Below are 12,276 nucleotides of genomic sequence, written 5' to 3' on the forward strand. Positions count from 1 at the left end.
TAACTTTAAAAGGAGAGGGAGGAAGTCTGGTAGTGCCAAGAAAGCTCTCCAGAAGTAGGCTGGTGCACATGCAATGTGTAAATTGGCCGTTGCGTCTCAGCTCAGCTTTCCGCCTAACTCTTTATTTCCTTATCGCTGTGGTATATACTGGTAGGTGCAATTTTCTAGTTCATTTCATATGAAGAAATCTACAGGCATCGACAACATTTCTTCGCACACTTAAAATTGAGAGGCCACGGCCCAGGAAGGCTGATAGCACCACTGTCTCTTCAGCCTTGAATCAAACTGCTTCTGTGTGAATTTTGCAAGTCACAAATGAGGAAGGAACTGTCAAAAGAAAGAATGGTGTACTCTGCGGCAGTTGACTCAAGATGCTCACAACAGCAGTATTGTTTCCTTAATAATGCCTGTGTTTTGAGTTGCCTGTGAATCCAGCCAGACTAGACCAGCTCCATCCAAACCAGATGGCATAATGTTTATATGTTTCTATCCCATCCTTCCCCAGTATTTGTTAGAACTGGAATGTTCCTTCAACCAGTGCTTGGTGTGTTGGACTGGGCCATTGGAGATCTAGGTTCAGGCCTCTAGTCACCCATGAAGCTTCCTGGGATACTTGGACCTGTCTCTGACTCAAACAATCCTGACAGGGTTGTGGTGAGGAGGGGGACCATGTAAGCTGCCTTGGGTTCCTTTGAAAGTTGGGGAAAAGGGTGCGGTAAGAAAGACCAACTAAATCGATAGGTGTATCATGCAATGCTTCATCATCTGCCCCCTTCTTTATCAGAATTTGGAAATGGTTGGATTTGCACCCCATTATTTTACCCAGTACTGTTAATACAGCCTGAATTATGTCCAATACGTGCATCCAAGCCCAAGGGTTTAAAGGGCACACATGTACCTGCTAGGTCTTTACTACAACTCCCTATAGCTACCTTCAGCCAAGCTCACCAACACCACCTGCGTCCTCCTCAGACTTTTGTTAGCAGCAAACAAAGAGTGTTTTAAACAAAAGCCTGTGTCTGTTTTGATTGGGTGTGAGTTCCCCAGACTTGAGGCTGTAAAGGTGGTGCACCCTGCTTTATGCATTTATTCATTTGATTGGTGGTTTGCCATACTGCCAGGAAAAATGAAATTCGGTGTGGTTTACAAATAAACCTTGATTAAAATAGTTATTCAACAAATGCATTAAAACAAAATGAAAAACACCGCCGACAAGAATAAAAACAGCATCCAACGCAGCAGAGCTGCTTATACACCGAAGGTCCATGTGAATAAAATCTGCTAGTTGGCAGAAGGACAGCAGAGGGGAAGAGAGCCTAGTTTCCTTTGGGTGGGAGCCTGGGAGTAGTTAGCGAGATGGCACAGCGTCATGTCACCACTGAACACACCTCTGAAGGTGGCAGCCTTGAAGGAAGAGCCTCTTGCAAAGATCTGAAGTCTAGGAAATGGTTGTCTTTCATATGGGAAAAGGTTGTCTTTCAGGGAGCCTGGTCTTAAGTCATGAGTGGTTGTATAAGTCACAACGAGCACATAGAATGCTGTTCAGAAGCAGACTGGTGGGCAGTGAAGCAACTGTAGCAAGGAAGTCATGTGCCTCTCCGATCAGGCTGCAGCCTTCTGTACCAGCCAAAGTTTCTGAACGGTTTTCAAAGGGTCTCCATGTACAGTCCAATCGTAGTCCAAGCAGGATGTAAATAAGGCATGCATGGCCACGGCCAGATCCTGGTCTTGATATCTTCTAGATGTCTGGAAGGTAGCATTTATGCACTGGAGAATGGTGACTGGGGAACAGTGGCTTGCTGAATCCTGTGCTTATAAAGGTGCTTCAATTGCAGTGCAGCAGACATTTCCACATGGAAGTGAATAAGAATTTGCAAACATGTAGGATTTGGGGTTGGGGGCAGGTGTACAGAGTTGATGCATCTACCTGTGGTTCAGCACAGATCAGTCAGTGGGATCTTGCATAGGCTGAATGTTTCCCCCTCAGCATACCAGAGCTCCAGGTTACAGTGGGAACCACTGAGGAATTAGATACCTTCCTGTTTAGCCAAGCAGAACGGGCTTGAGTGCCAGCCCATTTGCCTGCTCCCATGGGCTCAGAAGCAGCCCATGGGGTGCTAAGTCCCATGATTAATCCATGATTTCCTAGTGCATTGGTATCCTTTCTTGTTCAGTTATGGTAACGCTTAAGTCTTGCAACTTGGAATTCTATTTTGACAGATAACTATATATGTTAATATGCTTGTTTTTATAGTTGGATGAAGCAGTGCAAGCAGGATGAAAAACACAGCTGGGAGAACTTTTTGAAGTGTTAATGTTATGATACGATAACGCTTGCCAGGCAATGAGTGTCATTAACCCCCACCTGATCTGTGAATTATTCTGCATTGTGAGACGTGGAGCTCTTCTCTTGCTCGGAGAGATGGTGGATTGTGCTGCATCTAGCGATTGAGTGAGGCAAACGTATTTTGCTTCTGTCAGCTTCCCTTAAACTCTTCCACCAAAACTGGGGGTGGATGGCCGAACTGTTTTGTGAAAGCTGTACCCTCTCCATTTCAGCACAGCCTCAATCCTCTTCTCTGCCTAACAGCACTACCACAAACAAGAGAAAGAAACAAAACCCATGCTATATAGCTTTAAGTTTTAGTATTCTTTGCCATTCTTGTAATTGCTCCCTTTCTCCGAGAAAGTTCAGATGCATGGAAGGTCAAATGGGAGGCAACTACTTGCTAAGAGCATCCTGACAAGTCTGGATAATTAAGGACTTGTGTACCATATGGGTTAGTCAAGAGACTGGTCTACCTGGCTGAATTCTGGGAGGGTAGACAGCTGCTGCTGCTTTATCTGGTTTGACTGGTGTGCCTATGGCAAAGAAAGTCACCTGTGCATTCCATTACAGGTGCAATCTAGGATTCTGCATGTCAAGACAATAAATCATAAACCTGGTTGGCCAGCAGCTTGAAAGATCACAACTTGCACTTGTAAGCTCAAAATATGCTATGAATCCAGGTATAGAAGAAGCAGCCCAAAACTATTCAAAGCTTGCATGGTTCACCAACCAACAGTGTGACACAACGCCACGGAAGTTTCTGGTTTGAAAAATCCTTTACCTCTTTGAAAAAGGGCAAGTGATGCTGTTCACTTGCAATAGCAGGCTGAAATTTGGGTCCAGCCAATTGGCCCTTCTGTTTTCCTCTCCCCGTGCTCTTTTTCATGGTCATCCTTGAATGGGGCAAATATTGGTGCATGTTTTCAAATCGGTTTTGCAATATGCAGCAGGAGCTTGTGCAAACCCACTTCTGTGGTGAGATAGCAGTGCAGAATTCTACATTGTTGCGAGTTTAATAAAGATTAAAAACAAAAGAATGGCAGACCAGAAACATGGCTACCAGATTTGGGGCAAACAAGGCAAGTTCATTAACTTGAAAAAGAGCCAGGTATCCAGATAACCTGTTGCCTAAATGCAGGGCTCACATCTGACTTGAAGGTAGTTTAAAAAAACTAAAATGAAAAAGCTAACAGCTAAAAGCCAGGGAGTTGTACTTTGTGTGAGCTGGTACTTCTAAGCAGTAGCCTGCAGTGTTTTCAGGACCTGGCATCCAGTAAATAATTGAAATGAATATGTTTGCTTCAAGAACCAGAGTTGTTTCTGCACTTGGGTCAATAAATGAGGCTTCCATGGTGGAGCTAGGAATCTGATTCACTGATAGCAAAAGTGTAAGATATTTTGGATGTACAGAAATCCAAGATTAGTACCCTAAAGCCAGGTACAGAGGTTGGGTTGTTCTTGTGTCTCACCTTTTATTTTTGCATTTTAACTATTGAGTCTGATGCAATGGAAAAAATAAATACCAAATTGTACTTGCGAATACATTCACCCCCGTCCACAGCTGCTGCTTGTTAAGCTAATCAACATCTTGTTGCTTATTAAATTCCAGTTAGAACAAGCAGGCAATTACTATGTGTGAATCTTTCATGTTCTTTGTGTTCGAAGAGTCTGTGTGCGGATAATTGTTTGGATTCTGGGACTTTGATCCCTGATATCAGCTGCTTCAGTTCGCAAACTCTGTTGGTTGCCATCCTGGAAGTCTGAATGTATGTGTTTGATTTGGGTTTGTTTTGTTTTAAGAGCCAACCCTCTTCCCGAGGTTCTGCTTCTACACTTGGCATGATTTCCTATAGGGATGAAAACCTCCCGTATTGTCCCATGATGTAGTTTGCTGAAGGAGCTGGGAACAACTCAGGTCTCCCCTTCCCTCCCCTCTTTCAGAAGAGGTTCTTACAAGTCTGCTTCCGCTTTGCTTATGCCTGTGTGATCCTCACGTCCACCGGTTGCATTGCGATTTGCACAAGCGTGTTTTTGCACGTTTTGAAATTTCATTGTGGACATTTTCTCTTGTTGAAACCAAGACTCCAACTTGATCTGTTCAGCAGAGAAGGGCTGTGTCCTTAACATTCAGTTTTAAAAGGAATGTATGTGAACAAAAGGACTGATAGGAGCTTCATGTGATCGACTTGTATACTCAGCTCTGAGTGCAGACAAAGAGCAACCGTGGTTAAAAGACACGAAAAGGGAGAAATCATCTGTGAGGTCTGCTTGGCTCAGGGAGGTGGTCCAGCCTGAACTCCTGGGTCTAAGTCTTCAGCCAAGCCAAGAAGGAGATGCCAGTGTAGTGGTCAGACTGCCATTTGAAGGCCTTCAATGCACAGGACGTGTTATTCCCACATTAACCTGCCTGCGTATTTAAAGATCAGTATCCAAAGCCTGACTTTGTGTGCCTGACTAAAGATGCAGTGGGTATCCGTTTTGGTGGCGACATCTCAGCTGTGTAACACACTCCCCTTATCAGCTCTCCTGCCAGTAAAGTAGATCTCTCTTAGGCACTGGGTTAAAACACCTTTATTTCCCCAACTGTATCATTTTTCATGGATTCCAGTTATTCTTGAAGTGATACTGCTTTCAATTAATGTTAATTGATAGGGCTTTTAAAATGTTGATTTGAAAAGTATGTTGTAAGATGGAATGCAGAAGTTTTAAATAGAGGAATAAAAGAGATGCTTCACAGGCATGACAATGATGCAAGGGGATTTCATGGAATGGATTTTACATATCCTGAGGGACTGTCACTGGAATTGCAGTATCTCCCACATTACATGACAAATTAATCCTATTTAGAAGACCAAACAACAAAAGAAAAGAGGGAGCATGTGAGGCCTGCCTGTCAGACCTGTCTATTCACTTTCTGGCAAATTTGTGGGGCTATTCCCAAGCTCCCTCAGTTGTTTCTTCCTCTTCTAGTACGCCCTGAGAAGATCAGGTGCTCCCGCTTGCCCCAAGCTTCTGCTGCTCGCAACACATTTATCTGTAATGTTAGATTTTTCTGCTTGCAGACAGAAATCCACCCTTGACTGTCAGCCTCATCCAAAGATAACAGTGTAAGAGGGAAACAAGCTGTCTTCATAATCAATCCTTTTGCTTATCTAAACAGTGTTAGGTGAAGCGGTATGATGAGATTCATTGAGATATGACAGCTATTGAGATACGTCATGCTATGACTCATGGAAAGCTATAGCTCCACTTTAGCAAAACCAGCCGTGTAACTGATATTGATATGCAATGGGGACACACGCAAGCAAAAAGGAAGAGCCCAAGGCACAACAAAACTGATGTGGTTGTAGGCCTCTTTGCTTGACCAGTAGCATACCTAACCTATCTAAGTAACACATCTGTAGTCTCTGTTTGTGAGTACTGGACACCTCTGAGTATAGACTGGCTCCTTTTTAGGAGTTAAGCATGTGTCCTTCCTCCCCTACCCCTAAATATAAACCTTTTCATTGTTCATGAAGTTTCTGCTGTGCTATGAACACCCTCAAATATGAGGTGGTAGCTGGTATCCAACTGTGTTTTCTGATAGAGTTATCCAGCTGTGCATTCACTTAGGAAAAGCATGTGGAGGATCAGAATGTGATCTTACATTTACCAGCTGGACCATAGTACAATTCACATTCTTTCTCCACAGGTGCTGGCCACCAGTTTGGAAGGCTTTAAAAGGGGATTGGATAAATGCACAGAGGTGAAGGCTCTTGCTGGCTACTAGTCCTGTTGGCCGCATGCTTCCGCCAGTGTCAGAGGCAATATGCCTCTGTGTACCAGTCAGTGGGGAACGTGGGTCTGCAGATGCTGCAAGCCCTCATGTCCTGCTTGTGTGTTTCTCCAGGGCAGCTGCTTGGCCACTGTGGGAACAAATCACAGAAGATGGACTAGAGGGACCCCATATTTCATTCTTTCTTGAGACTGCTGTGCTGTTTTTAGCAGAGCATGCTCCAGATTGCTTGTCTTCCAAATTCTCTTCATAGGACTAAAAAATAAAACAGCACCAGCTGTCTGCCACTTTTTGTCATCCCTTTATTCATTTGCTCCTGTTGCCATCCAGTTGCAAATTCTGTGTTCTGCATACTTTGGTACTGAGACTGCTTCTTTAAACTGAAGTAGGGAAAAGCTGGTGATGCGGACTGTGGTGCCAGTCATAGGGAGACCATCCCATTTATCCTGTGAAGGCCTCAAATGTTTGTATAGTGGGATGCCCTGAGCTCCACTGGAGACAAAAAAGTAGAAGAGGTGAAAAATGAATTTATTCCCGGGAACATGCTTGCCTTTGGTTAGCTTATGAAAGGAACACCAGATGGGGCTCCCATGAGACGCACCTTGCGTTCTCGCACAGAAAGGTGGGATGTACACAGGTGAAGTAAGCTAACAGCACAAGCCTTGCTTTTAGATTCTGATTTCGTGCACCTAAGTAAATGGATAAGTACTGCAACACCGAACAACTCACAATAGTTATTGTTAGAAGTTATGACTAGTCCTTTCAGTCTGAAGTTCTGTGTAAATAGCAAGGTGCTAGTTGTTTAAATGAATGTGGTTCACCTAAGATGTTTCATAACTTCTTCTTGATGGCATAATTCTTGTGTAAATAGGCTCAGTACTTTATAGATTGTGGATTAGATCTAAACGATGTTAGTCACGCTTAAGTCTGAAACATGCTCAGGTTCAGCTATTTGGCATGCAGGCTAGGAAAGGAAAGTTGTTTTAATGCAATTCAGCTGGATGTCACCATGTTGGGAAGGGCTAGAAAACTAGACTCAAGCATGACCAGAACCTGACCCATGAAAAAAGACCCTGGCATTTCCAAAACTGCTGTAGAAAGAATTGGCCAAATGACCTGAGATTAAGGCAGCATGCAATGCTTTTCTTCTGTGTAAATGCTTAGCTATTTGAGAATAGAGCATTTTCCTTCTGTTGTAGAAAACAGTTCTTGGTTATCACATTTTCATTTATTATACTTTTCCCAGCATGTGTAAGCACTGTTTTGAGAAACAATGGCAGATTTTTTAACAGAGCCCTCTCAGGTTATTCATTGACCTATGAATAAATAAATATGTATTTTTCCTCTTTACTATATATATTTTATATAACAATTTTGAAAGCTTGGCTCCAAGTTTTCCTCTTTTCAGGATTAAAATCTTTTAAAGATCCCAGGCTTTACAGAGTAGTGTTTTTAACTTGGATATTAGCTTTGTCATAGTTCTTGTGACTTTTTAAAAACATATTGTTCTTTTATATCTATCTAGGAAGTTCATTAAATGATGATGTGAGAAATCTGTGTCTTTGTTATAGAGCAGGATGTACCTTTTAAAATGAAAGTACCTACTGATCTGAGCTGTTTTCCTAAATGTTAAGACTTAAAATGTTGACCTTGACACCTAAAGTTCATTTGGGGAAGGACTAAAACTTAATTGCTTATGCAGAAACATAGAAACAGAGCGAGTCAGAAGGGGCCTCCCGGGCCATCTAGTCTGACCTCCGGCACCAGCCGGCTCTGCTCACGACATGCCCACCATGTGGACGTCCAGCCTATCCTTGAACATCCGCACCGATGGGGCCTCAGCGACCTCTCATGGAAGCGCATTCCACACTCATGTTTACCCAGCAGTGATACAGACAGAAAAACATGATCTTTATAAGATTGTGCAAATCTGCCATTAGATAAATAAAGGGCTATACAAATAAAACAGAATAGAAATTAATAATGTTTTGATTAAAGTGTAACTGAAATACGTTATTTAAAGGCTGGGTGTCTATTTGATCATTCAGTTCTTGATAAGCTAAATTCCTAGTTCTTGATAAGCTAAATTCCTAGTTCAATTGACACAAATTTCAGTGAACCTGCATCAATGTCTATCTGATTTTACATGAATGTTGATGGAATGCATATTTATTTTTATCCTTAACTAAGGCACAATTCAGAAAAAGCTAAACACATCTAGGAGTCATTGAAATCACAGTGATTAACTTTTTTCTTTTAAATGAAATGTGCTGCTGCTTTTAATTCTGCATTACAAATGGAAATAAGAAGAGTCTGTCCCATCTGTAGTACCGATGTAGGATAAGAACCAGCAGCAGCAGCGGCAAAACACCTGAAGCCCTGGGAAACAACTGCATTAATTTAGTGTGCTTTTTTGTTATTGGTATTGGATTGTGGAATGCGCTCCCCAGAGAGGCTCACCTGGTGCCGAGTTTATACTATTTTCGGCACCAGGTCAAAACCTTTTTATTGAACCGTTATTTTTTAAAAAAATTAGTATTTTAATGCAACAGTCGCATTTTATTGGTTATTTATTGTTTAGATTGTTTTTAATGTATTGAATTTACTGATTGTGAGCTATCCCAAGATGCCATGCATAAGGGACAGCATATAGAAGTTTTAAATAAAATAAAACAAAACAAAACACTGTTTCAGGTTGATACAACCTTTAAAATAGGCCCCTTTGAACATGGTCCCATTTTGTACATTCAGAGATTTTTCCTGGCATCTGCAATGGACTGCTGCTGTCCATTTGTTCCCTTGTAACCTACCTGTTGCAAGTGAAGAAGCAGTCCTGATGTGTTCCAACCCAGGTTTTGCCTGCAATAGCACCTCCTTTCTTTTCTAGGTAACCAATAGCAGTCGCCATGAGAGCAAAAGCCACCGGATGGGTCTTCACCTGCTGATAAAAATGATCAACAAGTCTCGTAAGTCCAGCCAATGTTCTTCTTCCCTTCCCATGTTTATCTTCCTAATGATCTGAAAATAGGGAGCCATGTGCTGCCTGGAGGACGAGATGCAAAAGAATTAGATTAATACAGTTACTAATAAGTAAGTCCCACAGAATCACTCTGGAATTTCCTGCCGAGTAATTATGCATAGCATTTCATTGTGCGTTTGCATGAGGTGGATGCAAACACATGCAAAGTGGGGTGGATTGTAAAATCTCAAGGAAAACATGCTGATTTTTTTTTAAATGAAGGTTCCCATTATTTTCTGATGCATATGCATTGGGGCTACAATATTTATTTATTTAGCCAATGGGAGAATATCACCTAAGCTTGGGCAGGGGAACACTGGGATTCTGGAAACAACCAACATAAGTTACTTTTTAGTAGGGTACAATTTAAACTATTTTCCTGGGTTGAAATGGTCATTTCAGGTGCTTTTTGTAACAGCAGAAATCTTTCTTATGAGGAATATGGGTTAGTTCTGGTCCCCTGTAGACCGTGAAACTAACCCACTGGGTGACTTGGGCCATTCACTCTCAGCCTAATCTACTTTACAGGCGGATGTGTTGCGAGGATAAAAATTACTGTGTAGGAGAACCCTGTAAGCTGCCTTTTGGGTTGCAAGAGGAAAAAAGGTGGAATGTACACGCAGTGTAATGAATCCACATCTGCATCTTCCAGCCGCTCCATAAAAGCAATTCCTCCTGTTAACCATCAAATGCATTTTCCAGCCAGAGCTGAATCCCCGTAGTGCCACAAAGATGAGAGGACACGTTTGTGTCACGGATGGAGTTCATCTACCCTTCCATGTCCACAGCAGTTCACTCACATTTCTCCATTGTTAGAAAAGGGCATTGCCTCTCCCACCAAATGAGGAACAAAGGAGAAGAGAGTCGCTGCCACATGTCCGTTGTGTGCACAGTTGAGTGGATTAATTGGTGGTGGCAAAATTTACTTCACAGGGCTGAGTATTAAGGGCATTTATCTTTTGAGGCTAGTTTGATTCTGAAGTGTTTCTGTGAGAGTGGATGAGAGCGGGAGAGGTGTCTTTAGGCCCTGAGCGAAGCTTCCTGAAAGCATCTGATCGGTTGTGGTCAAGGTGCCGGACTAGATGGATGCTTGGATTATTTAGAAAGAAAATCTTATAGGCATTCTAACAATGGCCTGGTAGCTTTCATTAAAGCATTATGAACTTGGAAGCTACATGATGTACCTTCAGGATCTTTAGGACACCAATATAATGCTGAGGGTTTTGACTTAGATGTGCCTAGACAGAAAGAATTCTGCTGATTCCCAAAATTCTTTGGCTTGCACCATGATCCTGCCTGGGTTGGTTTGCTTGCTTGCTTGCTTTCCTGAAGTCACTGAAGCAGTCGGCGTGAGCTTAAGTGGACTCCGGGGGATGGTGGAGGACAAGAAGGCCTGGAGGAATGTTGTCCATGGGGTCATGATGGGTTGGACATGACTTAGCAACTAACAACAACAATTCGATTGAAATTTATGGGAGTGTTCATTCATTTGAGTGTTACTGTAAATCACGCACACAAACACACTTACATGCACATATATGCATGTCCTTTTATTCCTATATTCGTAAGTTTCACTGGGGTACATGATTTTTCCATTCAGTACCTGCTCAGTCAGAGGTAAGTTAAGTCATTACATCAGATGTGCAAAAGAATTAAATTAAGGTTGCTATTAAAGAGGCCCCAGAGCTGAGTTCTAGTAAGGCTTAGCTCATATTGAACATAGTTCCCTGCCTATTTGCATTCCAGTATATTTCTTTCTTTTGCAGATACATCTGAATAGCTTAACCTCTCCTCTCTTTCCTCAGGATGGAAAATACTTGGGCTACTGGCTATATTTTTTGTCATGGTGTGGTATACAGTATCCAGAGAAGAAAGGTACATGCAGCTGTGAGTGTATTTCTTTAAAAGAAAATTAAGTGGGCATAAGAAGGTCATTGATTTTTCCCGATTCTAAGGCTGTTTTGTTATCTGAATCAGGTAGACATTATTTAATTCCAAGTAACTCAAAATTCCAATTAATTCAAAATACATTTCCAAAACTTTTGACCAGGATCTGTGGGAGGGAACATGTCTTACTTGCTTCCTAAGTTCAAAGTGCTTATGTTTGACGCTGTGTGTGGCTTGGAACTTTTGGACCTCTGGATGCCACATGAGAATCAGGTGGTGATGGCTATACACTCATAAGCAGAAGTGAAGCAGGTAATAACAGGGGACACGACCTGCTTAATGGTGGTGGCCCCTTTTCTCCATAGGAAGGCCTTCCTGATGCCTACTTTGTTACCTTTTCAGAGCCAATCACAAAACTTCCCAGGATAAATGGTGATGATTTTATTGCTTCCAGTTCTTTGATATCCATGGTTTTATGATTTTTTAAAAAATGTTTGTTTATCTTTATTTTGACAAAGGGAAAAAAGAAAATGGAAAAAAGATCTAAGTCTCAACAAGTGCTTGCAATAATGACAGAGATTCTGATGCTGTAAAAGCAACAAAGCCTGAACTCATTACTAAAAAAAAAATCTGAAATTACAAGTATTGCTTTTATCTGTAGCTGGCCGATCACATTTAGCATGCAAAACAGAGAATGACAAAAACTCTGACCCACCAGGTGATCCAAGACAAATATGTGCCACCAAAATAATAATACTAGTATTAATGTTAGAAATACAAAGAAGGAGGAGGAGGAGGAGGCAGTGGCGGAGGCGCATAGAAAAAATGAGAAGAAAAGCCAATGTTTAAATATGGATGTCCCCTCAATGTCAATTTAGCATTAGAACTGGATTGAAATCTACTTTGCCTGACATGCAGCACCCAGCTCAAATGGTAGAAACTGTGGGGAGAGCCCATTTGAGTATGCTAAGAGCCCAATGCCTTACATGAAGGGAAAGATTGCCTAGACAAGACGATTCTGAAACTGACCTTAGTGGAAAACTTGATCTAATCAGAAAAGAGCAAAATTTATCCCAGTGCTATGAAGCAAGATCCAGAAAACCAAGCCTACCATTTTTAATTGGAAGTTGCATGGTTTTCAAAGATAATTGTGATGGATAGAAAGCCCTGAACAATTATTAAAGAGAGAATTAAGATTTTTAAAGTATTTGCCAGATATAGAGGAATGTATGAGAAAAGCAATATAAGGTACAGTATTCATCTTGA

General features: G+C 41.8%; 1 protein-coding gene across 15 annotated transcripts in view; it reads left to right on the forward strand.

Annotated features, from left to right (window-relative positions):
• Positions 1 to 12,276, forward strand: part of ST3GAL4 (ST3 beta-galactoside alpha-2,3-sialyltransferase 4) — a 116,200-nt gene that overhangs the window by 74,951 nt on the left and 28,973 nt on the right. For 13 of the 15 annotated variants that reach the window (XR_006415457.1, XR_006415458.1, XR_006415459.1 and 10 more), the window contains 2 exons: positions 8,992 to 9,070; positions 10,929 to 11,010. Coding sequence is in view for 11 of the 15 variants with exons in the window: in XM_044437632.1 (XP_044293567.1) it covers positions 8,992 to 9,070; positions 10,929 to 11,010 (161 nt within the window). In the remaining 4 variants the exon portion in view is untranslated. The remainder of the gene's footprint in view (positions 1 to 8,991; positions 9,071 to 10,928; positions 11,011 to 12,276) is intronic. The other 2 variants (XM_044437641.1, XM_044437635.1) reach the window with 1 other exon arrangement.

This window comes from Varanus komodoensis, unplaced genomic scaffold, assembly GCF_004798865.1.
Source record: "Varanus komodoensis strain SLA01 unplaced genomic scaffold, ASM479886v1 scaffold30, whole genome shotgun sequence".
NCBI classification, from domain to species: Eukaryota; Metazoa; Chordata; class Lepidosauria; order Squamata; family Varanidae; genus Varanus; species Varanus komodoensis.